General features: G+C 38.1%; 1 protein-coding gene across 1 annotated transcript; it reads right to left on the bottom strand.

Moving 5' to 3' along the window:
* Positions 1-3,019: 3,019 nt before the first annotated feature.
* LOC134630525 (protein SET-like) lies at positions 3,020-10,197 on the bottom strand. Its single transcript, XM_063477865.1, has 8 exons — positions 9,970-10,197; positions 7,827-7,884; positions 7,594-7,736; positions 7,311-7,414; positions 7,117-7,230; positions 6,769-6,939; positions 5,822-5,956; positions 3,020-4,236 (listed from the first exon to the last, which is right to left on the bottom strand). Exons 1-8 carry the CDS (start codon positions 10,037-10,039, stop codon positions 4,216-4,218), a joined length of 816 nt encoding a protein of 271 aa, XP_063333935.1. The 5' UTR covers positions 10,040-10,197; the 3' UTR covers positions 3,020-4,215.
* Positions 10,198-14,100: the final 3,903 nt, after the last annotated feature.

The following is a 14,100-nucleotide window of genomic DNA, read 5'->3' as shown; positions in this document are numbered from 1 at the left end:
GTAATTCAGCCATATTGTTTTCATATAGTTTTCAAGCAATGAACCGCAATGCCACAGCATCCCAATTGGATTCAGTTAAGGACTTTGACTGGGCCACTTCAAAGTCTTAATTCTGTTTTTCTTGAACAAAATGGACTTCTTGGTGTGTTTTGGATTATTGTCCTGCTGCACAACCCAAGTACGCTTCAGCTTGAGGTCTCGAACAGATGGCTGGACATTCTCCTTAAGGATGGTTTGGTAGACAGCAGAATTCATGTCTTCCAGTCCCAGACCATCACATCACACCATTATATTTTACTGTTGGTATGATGTTCCTTTTCTGAAATGCTGTTACTTTTACTCCAGATGTAATAGGACACACAAAGGAAGCTGAATACTTGATAGAGGTGTCCATGCATGTAGTTAAAAAAAAAAAATTAATTAAAAACCTGATTCTAGAAGGATCCAAGAACCAGCGTGCATAAAGCACAGAAAGCAACAGTGGATTCCTTGCGATTAACTACACACTGAGGTGCTCACTGGAGAACTACTAATGAATACCATAGTCTTCTTTTTGTTTTTTTCTTTTTTAACTAGCTGGTTAATGCATAATAAAATAACCTGTGGTTGTGGCCACCCATCAAGAAGTTTGAGGGTGCTGTAATCAAAGCTATGCATTGTGTTTTATGATTTGCAAACCTCTGGGATGGGTCTATGCAAGACAAAACCTTTCCAGGTATGAATTTGGCCAAGCATTCTGTCAAGATGATCTCCTTGTATGTGCTTGAACCATTTTCAGAGCAGTGGCTGTTAAGCGGTCATCTGTAGTTGTATCTCTTGATGCAAATATAGCCAGTGGTGAGTGAAGATTGTGTTTTTATGCTTGCAGTCCTTTTGTAGTATTTTCCCAAAAGTCTTGAGGATTATCAAGATGTTTTCTGGCAAAACTCAGAAGACCCTTTATGTTCCTTTTGCTCAGCAGTGGTTTTCGTCTTGGAACTCTGCATGCAGGCCATTTTTGCCCATTTCTGTCTTACGGTGGAGTTATGAACACTGACCTTAACTGAGACAAGCGAGGCTTGCAGTTCTTTGAATGTTGTTCTGGGGTCTTTTGTGACCTCTTGGATGAGCTGTCATTGCCATTTGTGGATAATGGCTCTCACTGTGGTTCGCTGGAGTCCCACAGCTTTAGAAATGGCTTTAAACCTTTTCCAGACTGAGAAATTTCAGTTACTTTGTTTCTCATTTGTTCCTAAATTTCCTTGGATCACCACATGATGTATGACTTTTGAGGATCTTTTGGTCTACCCCACTTTGTCAGGCAGGTCCTATTTAAGTGATTTCTTGATTGTGGCTAGAGAAACTGAACTCATCTTTCCAAAGATGGGATACACCACAGTTCATTTATGTTATAACATATCTATATATGTGTTAGAATATTTTTCATATTAAAATCTCACATAAAATATTTGATCCTGCCCATTATGCTGTAATGTATGGGGTCCACATTAATCAGAGCTGTACCCATTATAATAAACACTCCACAAAATCTACATGCAGAATTGTGCAGATATATTTTAATTGTACAGTACTGTGCAAAAGTCTACCTCTCATTCAGCCTAATGCAAAAGTTAATAAATTTCTGCTTATTAAAACAGACCGAAGGATGACAACATAGAATCATAATTTATGATTTACATCATTTCCATTAGTCAAACCATAAAGTAATCTCTTTTGTCCTATGGCTGAGAGGTTTTATCATTCTGGAAGAGATAACTCCCATCAGAATAGAAGTTATTTATTAAGCTAAGAGGATGAACTGAAGGAGCACACAGCATATGATAAATGAGGATTATTCTGAACTGTGAAACATGCAAAGCTACTCTAATAGCTTTCAAGAATAGTTCAGGAATAAATCCAGAGTTGGGAATAATTACAATAGGTCCACATTTACTGGTTCTTTATCACGCCTCTATATAAATAGCAACACTATGTACTTGCTGTTCGAAATAACTTTTCTAGTCTTACTGACCATTCATGTTCCTTTAGGCCTAACACTCCCACAGCACTTTAATCTACTTCATATCTATAGCCAAGTAAGAAACCCCAGTTAACTTAACATGTCTTTGGACTGTGGGAGGAAATACCTAGAGGAAACACACTAGAACAGGGAGGGCATATAAACTCTAGTTAGAAATTCCTTCACCTTATGCTGAGATGACTATGCTTACTGCCACCCACTATGAGTGATCCAAACAACTAAGAAGTAAACCTGACTTTGCCATGCTACGACTCTGCTGGGTTCACTAAATACACTTCTTTGATTGCAGACAAATGGTAGTTTGTTAAAGTGACCAAACTGTAATTTAAATGAACACGTGCAAAACTGTTTTCAAACCGGAGGCAGCCCAAATAATTTATTTTAACATCCACTAGCAGCAAAGTCATAAACAGTGAGGGTAAAGGTCACATTGAAGAGCTAGTAGCTTCCAATAATTCTCATGTAAGAAATTGAAAGAGGCTTTTCTTAAAGTAGCTAATCACTAGAGTCAGCCAGCCAGAACCTGCTCCCAGTTGTAATTATAAAAGTGACATTCTAACTTTTCTGGACAAATATTTCTGGAAGTCAATTCACTTTTGCCAAATACAGATAATTTTTCCCAGTATGATTTATCCTTAAACAGTGCTTACACCATTAAAGAATCACACACCAAACAGATTTTGTCAGCTGTTTGACCAGAGGCCTGTCCTATGTAACAGGATCAGGGATCAAGTCAAAGGCAGTTCACTTTTTACAGGGGTACACCACCATAGTAACATATGCTGTAGACCTAACCTCAATAGATGTTCAAGATGAACATGAAATCAATCAATTCTAGAATACCATTCCTGGAAAGGAAGACCACTCAGATAGTGGTAGGGTGTAAAGTCGTTGGACAGGCCTAATAGCACTAATCCTGTGAGCACATGAGAAAATGGGATGTTATGAGATTGGTTATGTTACCTGAACTGGCTAAATGTGATCAAACTACTCCAAACATCATGTATACATTTATTTATTGTAACAAAGTAACTAGTACACTTAATTTAATGGGAACAGGTCTCTAGCAGTACAGGAGAAAAGCTGCAGACTCCAGAGGACTCAAGAGAACAGCGTATTGTCTCCCATCTGAACGTGTTACACTAACCTAGAACTCTGAGTTTCAGTGTAATTTTATATATATATATATATATATATATATATATATATATATATATATATATATATATATATATATATATATATATATATATACATACATACACACATACATATATATATATGTATATATGAGAAAATGTACATTACAACTCTTTGTTGTGGATGCCTGGAAAACAAGACAATGAAACTTTATTTAACAGAAGTCCAGAGTTGGTGTCAAAGTCCCCCTGCCCAACCATACCCTCCCCCATTAAACTGTGTACAATTAACTGGCCTACCAAGATACATGGATATCCCAAAACATTTACAACAGTTCAAAGGAACAAGCTGGTGCTTTTAATCAGTTCATTAATACAATAAGTCACAAAGGAAAATGCAGCTTCTAATAAGCCTCATTACCCCCACCACTGAATATATAATAATAAACACATACACATATGTATACACACACATATGTATATATATATATATATATATATACACATACATACATACGTGTGTACTGATATATGAGTGTATGTTATATGTACGTGTGTGTGCGCGCATGCATATATATATATATATGTGCATGCGCACACACGTATGCGCTAAGGATGCTATGATTAAGTTATCACTGCACCATGGCTTATTTTTATTGAACTCACAACTTCAACAGAAACTGTCATTTTTATTGTACATACAAATTGTTATTGTATGGAGTTTAAATCTACATAGGATGACGTGCAGAATGCTACAAATTTTTTTTTTAATTCTTTTGCATGTCTTTGGGAGATGTAGAGAAATAATGACAGGTGAAAAATCCAGAGAGCCACTGACACCTGCACCTCCACCCCTCTGCAGACCCGCTGTATATGGAGCTGGTCCTCAGACATTATCTGCAGGCTGTGGCTGCAGAGGAAGAGGACGGACAGGGTGACAACACACAGACCCCCCCCCCCACCCCAAAAAAAAAACAAACAAAAAAAGAAATTTGCTCCCATGAGTTGAAGAGAGATCACGGAGCGAGGATGGAGAAAAGGTGTTGACTGAAACCTTTAATCATCTTCGCCGTCATCCTGGAAGAAGAAGAACAAAAGTATTACAACACAATCATTCAAAGACGTCACCACAGCAGTTTTATTAGCACTGACATGTGCTAATTACAAGCAGCTTCCAACTACAGCAGCAGCTTTTACATCAACTTGCTACAGGTCTGATAATTTAATTAACTCCACAAACACGGAAGACAAGGAAAGTCACATAAACCACCCGATCCTATACTACGACAACAAATACAATACTACAGTAATGCCACCAGAATACTGGAATAATACAATCACAACAATACAATAATATGGTAGCAACACTAGAACAGTACCAGGTAAAGCCACAATAATATCACTGTAATCCTGCAATAAGACCAATATAATAGTACCACAATAATTACTAGTTTAAAATAGCCTGAAATACACAATGTCTCTATATCATAAGACTTACTGGTCTACAATAACTACACTACGATGTGACAACTCATGTTATACTAACTACTACTATTAATAATGCATGTGTCAATTGCTACCATGTTTATACTGCAATAATACCACCATAACAGTACAATATCACTGTAATACTAAATTTCTACCAATGTAATAATATAATACTAATGTAACTCTGTAATACTGCATTACCAACACTGTAAATGTGCAGTTATATCACTCAGCCTATTGGGATATAAGAACTACAATACTACAGCCATGACACCGCAATTATAGCATTAAGTTAGTATTTTAACACTAATATCATGCTAAAACACTAAAGCTCTGAGAAAGCAATGATACCACAGCAATACTACAATAGCACTGTAACGATGCAACTTTGTTAACTATAAAATTACTGTGCTGGTTTTGTTTAGTTTTATTTTTGTAATTTTAGATACACTTTACAGATGAATGAGCCACCAAAGGCCATTTATTCAGAAATACTAATAATACCATGAAACTGCCAGATTATTAAATGACACCACTACATCAATTTTCAGCAATACAAAAAAACTGAAATTACAATCTGATGAATGGCCCAGCGCTGCCTTTACTTGCATCAGAATTACTAACGTGCTAACACAATTTATTGAGCAGAGTTGTTCCAAACAGTCAGGCTAAAATTACAACAAATAATAAATACTACTAACAACATGCTCAGTTTTATCTGTTTTAAATGACCTCTGAGAATCAGTGTGTCATCAGATTGGGGTTTGTTTGTGTATTTATTAATAGGAAAAACTTCTTTTTTTTTAATTTTAGCTGGATCTGTGTGGTTCTAACACCATCTTTCTCAGCACAGCCAACTTACATCTTCATTTTAGGCAGATTTGATTCACTTTTGTAACAGGCTTCTTTACAGTAATGTTTTTGGATAACCGATAAAATGAAGTGATGAGGTGAAATTATTAAAATGCTTAGAAACGTTACAACTGTATGTGCTCTGAACTGGGCCAAACCGTCTGCATTAGTGTTGCTGGTTTCATGGGGATTGTATTTTGTAGTTTGGCAAAGCATAAAACTTAATTGTCAAAAACATTCAATACCCAGAATAGTTAATGAAGCCATATAAAAGCAACTTCATAAAAACAGTCCTAAGGACCCACTGAACCCCTTTCCTCACCTCTCCATCTTCCCCATCACCGTCCTCATCTTCATCTTCACCCTCCTCTTCCTCCCCTTCATCAATATCTTCCAGTCCCTCTTCTTCTTCATCATCATCATCGCCATCACCTTCCTCATCCTCCATGTCTGGGACCTTGGGAACATAAGAGAAAGGTTGAACAGATTGTTACTTCGGATTTAGCCAAAGATTCACTTTGGCTACTACTTCTATTTACTAAATATTTCTGGATACAATTCCAAAACTAAACCATCTATCAGTTACCTTAACTCGCCACCAACAATGCACCACACTCAGACAAAAAAGCACCTCCTGTTTTTACTGGCTCACTCACTCAGCCAGAGTTAAACGGGTCAATATGAGATCTGGATCTGCCAGCGAAAGCAGCTGTGTTGCTTGGGTCTAGACTCAGTGAGAAAAAAAAAACAAAACAAAAAAACCCTCCAGTCTCCTGGAACTAAATCTGAATTTCATAGGCATTGTGAAAAGGAGCTTATTCCACTCTTTGAAATTGATGATGACTTTGTTCATTGTGCTGAAGGCGAGTGGAGGCTGTTCATTGATGGTCCAAAACTCAAAAACTGTCCTACTACACCACTCAGACTGGAAGCCAAGACTTTGTCGAGTGTTGTCAAGTTCTTTCCACAAAGTCGAGTTTTTAAACCGTTATAACATCTTCCTCTGGTGTCAGTATGTCTGAGCTTCTGTGCGTGATTTTCATTAAAATGGCGGTAAAAAAACGATATGATCATAGACTTGCATCTTCAACCCAGCTGCGACAGCTGTGATGCAACGCGCCAAGTTACAAAACTCAAGAGGTATACAACCGGCCGAGGCGACACAGGATGTGACGTGAAAATCGTCGCCAGACACCTCCGACATAAGGGACACGGCGAGGATAAAAACAACCTGTGTAGAAGAAACCAAGTGAAAAGCGCCAATCTTACCAGGTAGTACTGCAGTGGGTTTGGCCAAATGTCATCCTTGATCACTTCTCCCAGTTCATCAGCGCCTGCATCCGAGTGGTCAGTAAACCAGGTGAAGAAGCTCTCTGGCTCCTCATGCTGCCTTTTCTTCCCAGCTTTGTTTGGCGTCTGACCCGTACGTTTTGTCAGGTCCTGATGAGCCAAAAGATGACGTTTTTTTGATGAAAATAATCAAAGGGCAACTTTGGGAAAATCATTGTAACCATATTGTACAGTAGTACATATAAACAGAACTGAATTTATAAAGAAAAAAATCCAAAGCACATACAAGTCTAATGGAAAAAAAAGAGAAAAAAAACCCAAACCAACCTTTCCAGCTTTCCATTTGATTTCAGATGATTTGGAAACCGGGTCGCCGCTCTCGTTTACATTAAACTCTTTGGAGAGGGCTTTGTTCTCGAAGTATGGATTCTCGTCAAAATACTTCAGGAAAGAAAACATTCCAATCAGAATATGGCATGCCAGTTACAATCTATGAATATTACATGAACCTGACAACTCACAAAATCTATTCTATATCCAGACTTTATGTCCTCAAACTCCGTGACCTCCACCCTTGACAAGTAATGAAGTGCTTCCTCGTCCTCCTCTCCCAGAAGAGCTGAAACTAGAGATCAGGTTATGCTGTTAGATCCCATTTCTTTATGTGAACATTTAAAAACACTTCATAATAATTTACCATAACTGATTAACTTTTAGTCCCTGATGGTGGCTTCTTTTACACTCTTGACAGTTAAGAGTCACCATAAACAAAGCAGCAACAATCAGATCATTTCATTTAATTACCTTGTGGATGGTTGACGAACGTTGTGACCCAGAAGTTGGGGATTTTGGCTATGATTTCTGATCGCTTCTGAAAGAATGGCTGGCGTAATTTATTGTACTTCTGCTCTACTTTTAAAATTTCTTCACTAGCCTGTTCATTCAGTCTGATGGAGAGAGAAGGACAAAATGTGATCAATAAAACAGTTTTCTGCAAGTTTTTTTCCCCAGTACTGATACAGAAGATTCAAACTCACCTGTCAATTTCATTCTGTACTTCATCAATGTGCTCAATTGCTTCCTGCTGCTCTTTTTCTGAAAGAACAAAGAAATGTTTTTGTTTTGTTTTTTTTTTAATTAAGGATTTTGGAGTTTAAAAAAAGTTCACAAAATAACACCATTCAGCTTATTCGTTAAAGAGTATTTGTGAAATTAACATGACATGCAGACAAAAATAACAATGCACACAATAGACATGTTACACCATAAATGTGAATTATATATTAATATTTTCACTGGACTGTGCCCACGGCAGCATTTGATTTCATTTTGGTTTCATAAACTTAGAAATAGCAAAAATGTACAAGGTTAGTCTCTAATCCTTTTGGCCTAAGGAATGAACTAATTTAGGTAATATTCAGGAAAGCTGCCATGAAAAAAATAATATCTCAATATATGTCATGACAGAAAATAATATTGATATGCTTTTATTCATCTTCATCAACCCAGGACGTACAACTATTGACTTTGAGAAATTCTTGTGAGTTGCGTCAAGACAGACAGCATTAACTGAGCATGGATTTCAGTGTTGGGAGAAAGAAAGAAAAAAGTGGACAAACATGGCGAGAACTCGAGACAGAAGGGCCCTACTAGGGTTCAAACCTAGAAATGATGCACTCATGAAGCACCTGCTGCCAGACCAGCATTTCTTTTCTTTTCTTTTTTTTTTTTAACTAAAATTGGCTTTGGCGAAACCTTCATTGGCTACCAGTGGCAACTAAAACCAAATTTACAGAAGATTCATACTGCTGTTAATAATGAACTTTTTTCTTTTTAAATAATAACATGGCTGACAGCCAACACACTTTTTCTTAGAAGCAAAGAGACCGTCATTATAAAAAAAATATTTTTTAGAGCACTTCAAATTATTTTTGAACTTCAGGAAACAGCACGTACATATCATGGGTAAGTATCAACTGAACGGAAGGTAACTGGGAGCATGTCTGCATTCCTAATATTTACAAATAGAGCCTGGTAGTCTGCCGTGTCAAATCAACTATATGCTGATAAAATGCCATTTACTTACTAATTTAGACAAATATAGTTAGACAAGTAGATGTTTTTTTTTGTTTGTTTTTGCTTCCCTCGTACAAACCGGATGCTACACAGAAACAAAATAAACAGACTTGAAGTTTCAACTTCGGCCAAACTGCAACTTTGATCGGTTCAGAACTTCATTTCATAGAGACATGAACCAGCTTAAAACCTCATATCATTATATAAATAAAATGCATTATATATAATTATTTCGAAAAAGTGAAATACTATCAAGAAACCAGGCTTTATACAGCCTGAACATGATCAGCGTATTTAAACATTTTAAAAGTGCTATGTTGACTGGATGTTGAACAGACTGATGATGGTCCATGGCAGACAGACCCTGTGCCTCCTGCAGTTTAGGCGCTTCCTGTTACTGCTAAAGGCGGCCTGGTTTGAATGCGAGGCTTAGCGACGTCTCCGCTGTCTGCTCCCCTCTGATAACAACACACCACCCGGTCCACCAAGCATCCCTCCGCGTGTTCCACACACATACTGCCCAAATTCCCCATTTCCAATCCTGTTTAAATGACCAAGTACAGAAGCGCAGGTTTACCATATACACAGACACGATCTCAATAGACGGGCTCCCGTGAACGTTACCCCGCAGCAGCTAACCTTTCCGTTATCGCTGCTCGGCCTCTCTGGGAAAGACTTCTGCACTTGCTAACAATGAGGCCATTTAAGAAGCTACAGCAACAAACGCGTGTACGGAAATGTACAGGGGCGTGCAGTTCCATCACTACTTCTCCAAGGGCAAACTTCTCAAACCGAGAACAATAACCACACATCCCGCTAAACGCAAAGTAGACACTGGCCTCCAACACGCTCATCAACTAACGCTGGCAGCTAATTTAGGCTAACAGCTAGCACCCGCTCACGCTGCCTAGCATGCTACGTTACTGAAAAGCGCTCCACAGCAACATTCTACCCTGACGTGTATCTGCAGGAAAATGTTAATTTACCTTTTCATCCGCAATCACGCGGACCAAACCACACACCACACTGAGCTGAGAATAACAAAATCACGATAAACAAATGAAAATGGCGTTGTACAGGATAAGCGCCATTCCTTAACGTTACCAGAGGTCTCGTCCGCTCCGTCGTGATTTGAATTCTCCTTCCTACTGACTTTTGCCGATGAGGCCGACATGGTTATCGTTTGTTGTGACTCTTTCGACCAGACGTATATCCAAGGCGGTTCAAAACTCTTCTCCACAGGACAAAAGTTACTTCCACCTTGGACAGAGTGCGTGTCTCACAGTACACGATAAGGAGGAGGACTGAGCGCAGCTTTGCACGCTCGTTTCTCTCTGCGACTTACCGTAGCTAAACATATCTGTGGTGCTCTACTGCCTCCGACTGGTTGGAGTCCGACACTACAACTTAAAGCGACAGCTTGTACAAAGAAGTTAAGCCTCCAGTAAACCATCTTTTCTTTTAGTACGAATTTTCACGGCTACTTCATAATATATATATATATATATATATATATATATATATATATATATATATATATATATATATATATATATTTTTTTTTTTTTTTTTTTTTTTTTTTTTTTACAAAAATAAACAACAACAACAAACCACACACCGAGATCAATTCTACAAATTCTCTCTAGGCTCCTTTTGTCCATGTGTTTCTTTTATCTGTATTTATTCATTTATATTTTTGTTATCACATTATGTGTAGTATAGTATGATAGACAGGAACAAAAAAGGGAAGGGTCAACAGCCACACCAGAATGCGCCCTGGAACCAACAAATACCCTCACTCCAGGGAGGGCAGCAGAATCCAGCGGGGAGCAGTAGAGAGGGGAAACCCCTCCTCCATGACCATATGCCACAGGGGCCAAGGCTCAGCAAACACTCAGACCCAGGCCCAGCCATTCACGCACACACACACACACACACACACACACACACACACACACACACACACACACACACACACACACACACACACACACACACAGGCTGGTTATGCATGATAGTTTATTTTTCCATAAAAATAAAATAGGTCTGAGAGCCTATATCATGATACCTCTATATCAAATTTTACCTGTCTGTAGTGGAGTGGTAGTTGTGTTTTGAAAATTACAATTCAGAGACAAAACTGTATATTTACTCAGCCAATTGAATAGTGTGATATGGACCAGAACTTAGTTATAAGTAAATCGGCTTTATAAGTTTGTGAGTTCCTAAGGAAAAGTAATACATCATCAGCATATAGGCTTATGGTTTGAACTCTTTTGATATCTACATTTTGTTAGATTGCTGGTGCTAGTGGCTTGATAAAATTAACAAAAAGTGAAGGAGAAAGCTGGCAGCTCTGTCTGGTGCCCCTCTGTAGGTTGAAACTATGTGTAGTAAGATCATTTGTCCTAACACAAGCATTTGGAGAGCTGTGCAGTGTTTTGATCCAGTCTATGAAGAATGAACCAAATCCAAATGTAAATAAAACTGTAAAAATTCCAGTTTACTTGATCAAATGCTTTCTCTGCATCTAAAGAAATGATCAAGCAATAATTGATTATACTGATTAATTTTCTGTTCTAATTTTAATACAAGCATTTTCCCCTTCTTTTTCTTATGTGGTCTGTAAGATATTTTGCCCTGGATTATTAGCTTTCCTGCTTCCCATAGAACACATGGTGATATTCCTTGCAGGTCATTATTATCTATATACATTGTCGACTTCTTTTTGAAATAATTAATTAAATCTTGTTCTTTAGGTAATGATGTATTAAATATCCAGCTTCTGATTGGTGGTATGATTCTTTTCTGTGTGAGAAATAGACACCAGTGCATGATCATTGATAGTGACAGGATGAATCTGAATGTCTGTGATATCACTCATAATGGAGCTTCTAACTAAAAATTGAGATTGTGAGTGGTGTACTGATGAAAAGAAGGTGTAGTCCCTGAGAGTGGGGTGATGTGAACGGCAAACATCGCAAAGACCAAAATCACACATGTATTGTTTGAGAATGTGTGTAGACTGCCAGTTCCTTTGACTCACTGCTGTACTGAACCTGTCAATTTCTGCATTAAATACCAGGTTGAAGTATCCTTCTATTATAAACGTGCTGTTAGAGTGATCTGAAAATATAGAGAAGTTATGAAAAAAGAAGGGTTCATCAACATTTGGCCCATATATACTAGTGATACACAGATCCATATTTTCAATACATAAATAAAGTATTATAAATCTACCTTTTGGATCTGTAATAGCGTTGTGAATTTTATGTATTTTTTTGTTACATAATATGGCTACGCCTCTTTGTTTTCAGTTGTTTCTCTGCCATTTAAGTTTAGCTTGGTCTGCGAGTCCTGCTTTTGGGTCCAACCCTTGCTTGCCACACAGAGAACCCTGACAGTGTGTTTACAGATGTTTTGTTCATACAGTATGAATGTAATGTCTGCCTGTAAGTCATTTAACCAGTTAGTAATTTTAAGCCACTTTTCCCTGGAACTAACTCCACGTACATTCCATGCGACAAACCTCAGTGTGGTCATGTTTAAACTAACTGGTGGCGTGTTAAATGTTCATTAAAGGTGTGCGTGTTTGTTGGTCTATCTTGTATGGTTGTATGTTTCTGTGCTGTATATTGGCGTTTGTATGGCTGTGTATTGCTGTGTGTGTATGGCTGTGTATTTGATTAATCTGTATGTTTATGTGGCAAATTGCAACACTGAGGGCAGAGCATACATAATGCTGAGTGCAGAAAGAGAAGGGAAATTTAAAAAAATAGTTTTATAAATTAAATATTTCTAAAAGAAATTAAATATTTTTAAAACTATCTGCAGATGAGTTATATTACTCTTTTTTAATTCTTTCAGTTATTTGTAAATTTAAGTGTGGCGCCTTAGGGTTGAGCAAACTGCAGCATTCATACACTGTAGGTAGAAAACCACCTGAATAAAGCTCAGCTGTGACAGAGGTGTTAAATAAATTAAATGCATAAAATAAAATAATTTAAATACATTTATTCATTTGCTTGAATCTACAGAGAAGTCGCTGTCTCGTTGTTTTGTATAATGAAATCTAAAATTCAACAAATATGGAGTTAATTATGCTATTTCCATTACACCTGTATACATACCTACCTGTAAACTGGGTTTTGCAAGAGATTTCGCAAGGTGGCTACGTGAACGCGTCCTAAGCCTACCTCAGCAGGCGACTGAATAATTAAATGTGATTGGTTCTTGCAGTGTCACTGTCATTACTGACCGCCAACCAATCCGGCCGCCGTCCCGTGACGTCAGGTTCTCCAGGAATCTCCGTTTAACTCAATTCAAACTTCTACTCAGATTTGTTTCTGTGATGTGCGGCACGGAGAAGTGGCTGGATAGTCTGTGAGCAGATTCAGCAGGCGCTGAATTTCACATGCCGATGTGAAATTACTTAGAATAGTCGTGTCAGTCCTACCTGAGCCATTTCATCTACTTTCTGACCCGAAGAAGAGCGTTGGCGGCCAGAAACGGACAAACGGTGTCCACGACAGACCTGACAGCCATCATGTCAGGTTTACCGCTAAAGGTAACGCTGAGTAGCGCTTTTTTCATTCTTCACGCTTAGTTTAGTGATCACGGAGGCAAGAGTGCCAGGATTAAAGGTAGTTAATACTACCTGTAGCCGACGGTAATTGCTTCAGTGCTTAACAGGTTCACTGGATTTTCCTGTTTTTCTTGTTTGCTTCTCCTCAATAAGTTAGCTAATACCTCAGGCTGGGTAGTTATCACACAAATGCTTCAACATAACCAGCAAAAAACGAGCCGGTTTCACACAAAAAAGAGAGAGCACCAGCACCAGAGCTGTCTGAACTTCTTCCAGCTTGTTGTTTTGGCTAAGGCATAGTTTACCAGGCTTCAGCTTGGATTTTCTTTCTTTCTTTTATTGCGTCCATTGAGACTTATTTTAACAGCATTAAACGATTTAGCCATTCGTTAGCCTAGTTATTATAAAATCCCTTATTGTGCGTTACTTTATCTTTAAAGCCCAACACCATCGCCTAGGACTTTGAAAAGTTCTTTTTGTTTTGATTGACAGAAGGTGTGTCTGTTCACGAGCAAAAAGCCATAGAGCTGAATAGCCTGGTAATGCCTAACACAAATTACACATCCTCAGCTTTTTTTGCGCCTTGCTACAGCTGGAAGAATGAGTAATGATCAAGTAGTTATTATCGGATTATAATTACGCTGGGTGTT

This window comes from Pelmatolapia mariae, linkage group LG7 (genome assembly GCF_036321145.2).
Source record: "Pelmatolapia mariae isolate MD_Pm_ZW linkage group LG7, Pm_UMD_F_2, whole genome shotgun sequence".
Lineage (NCBI taxonomy): Eukaryota > Metazoa > Chordata > Actinopteri > Cichliformes > Cichlidae > Pelmatolapia > Pelmatolapia mariae.
Note: the sequence above shows the minus strand (reverse complement) of the source record. Positions and strands in the feature narration are given on the sequence as shown.

Bases quoted from the DNA above. Each gene is read 5' to 3' on its own strand.
- LOC134630525 (XM_063477865.1), bottom strand. From the start codon at position 10,039: ATGTCGGCCTCATCGGCAAAAGTCAGTAGGAAGGAGAATTCAAATCAC. The intron at 7,415-7,593 runs GTAATTAAATGA...CCTGATCTCTAG, and splicing joins GTTCGTCAACCATCCACAAG to TTTCAGCTCTTCTGGGAGAG. The intron at 7,231-7,310 runs GTGAGTTGTCAG...TCTTTCCTGAAG, and splicing joins CTGGATATAGAATAGATTTT to TATTTTGACGAGAATCCATA.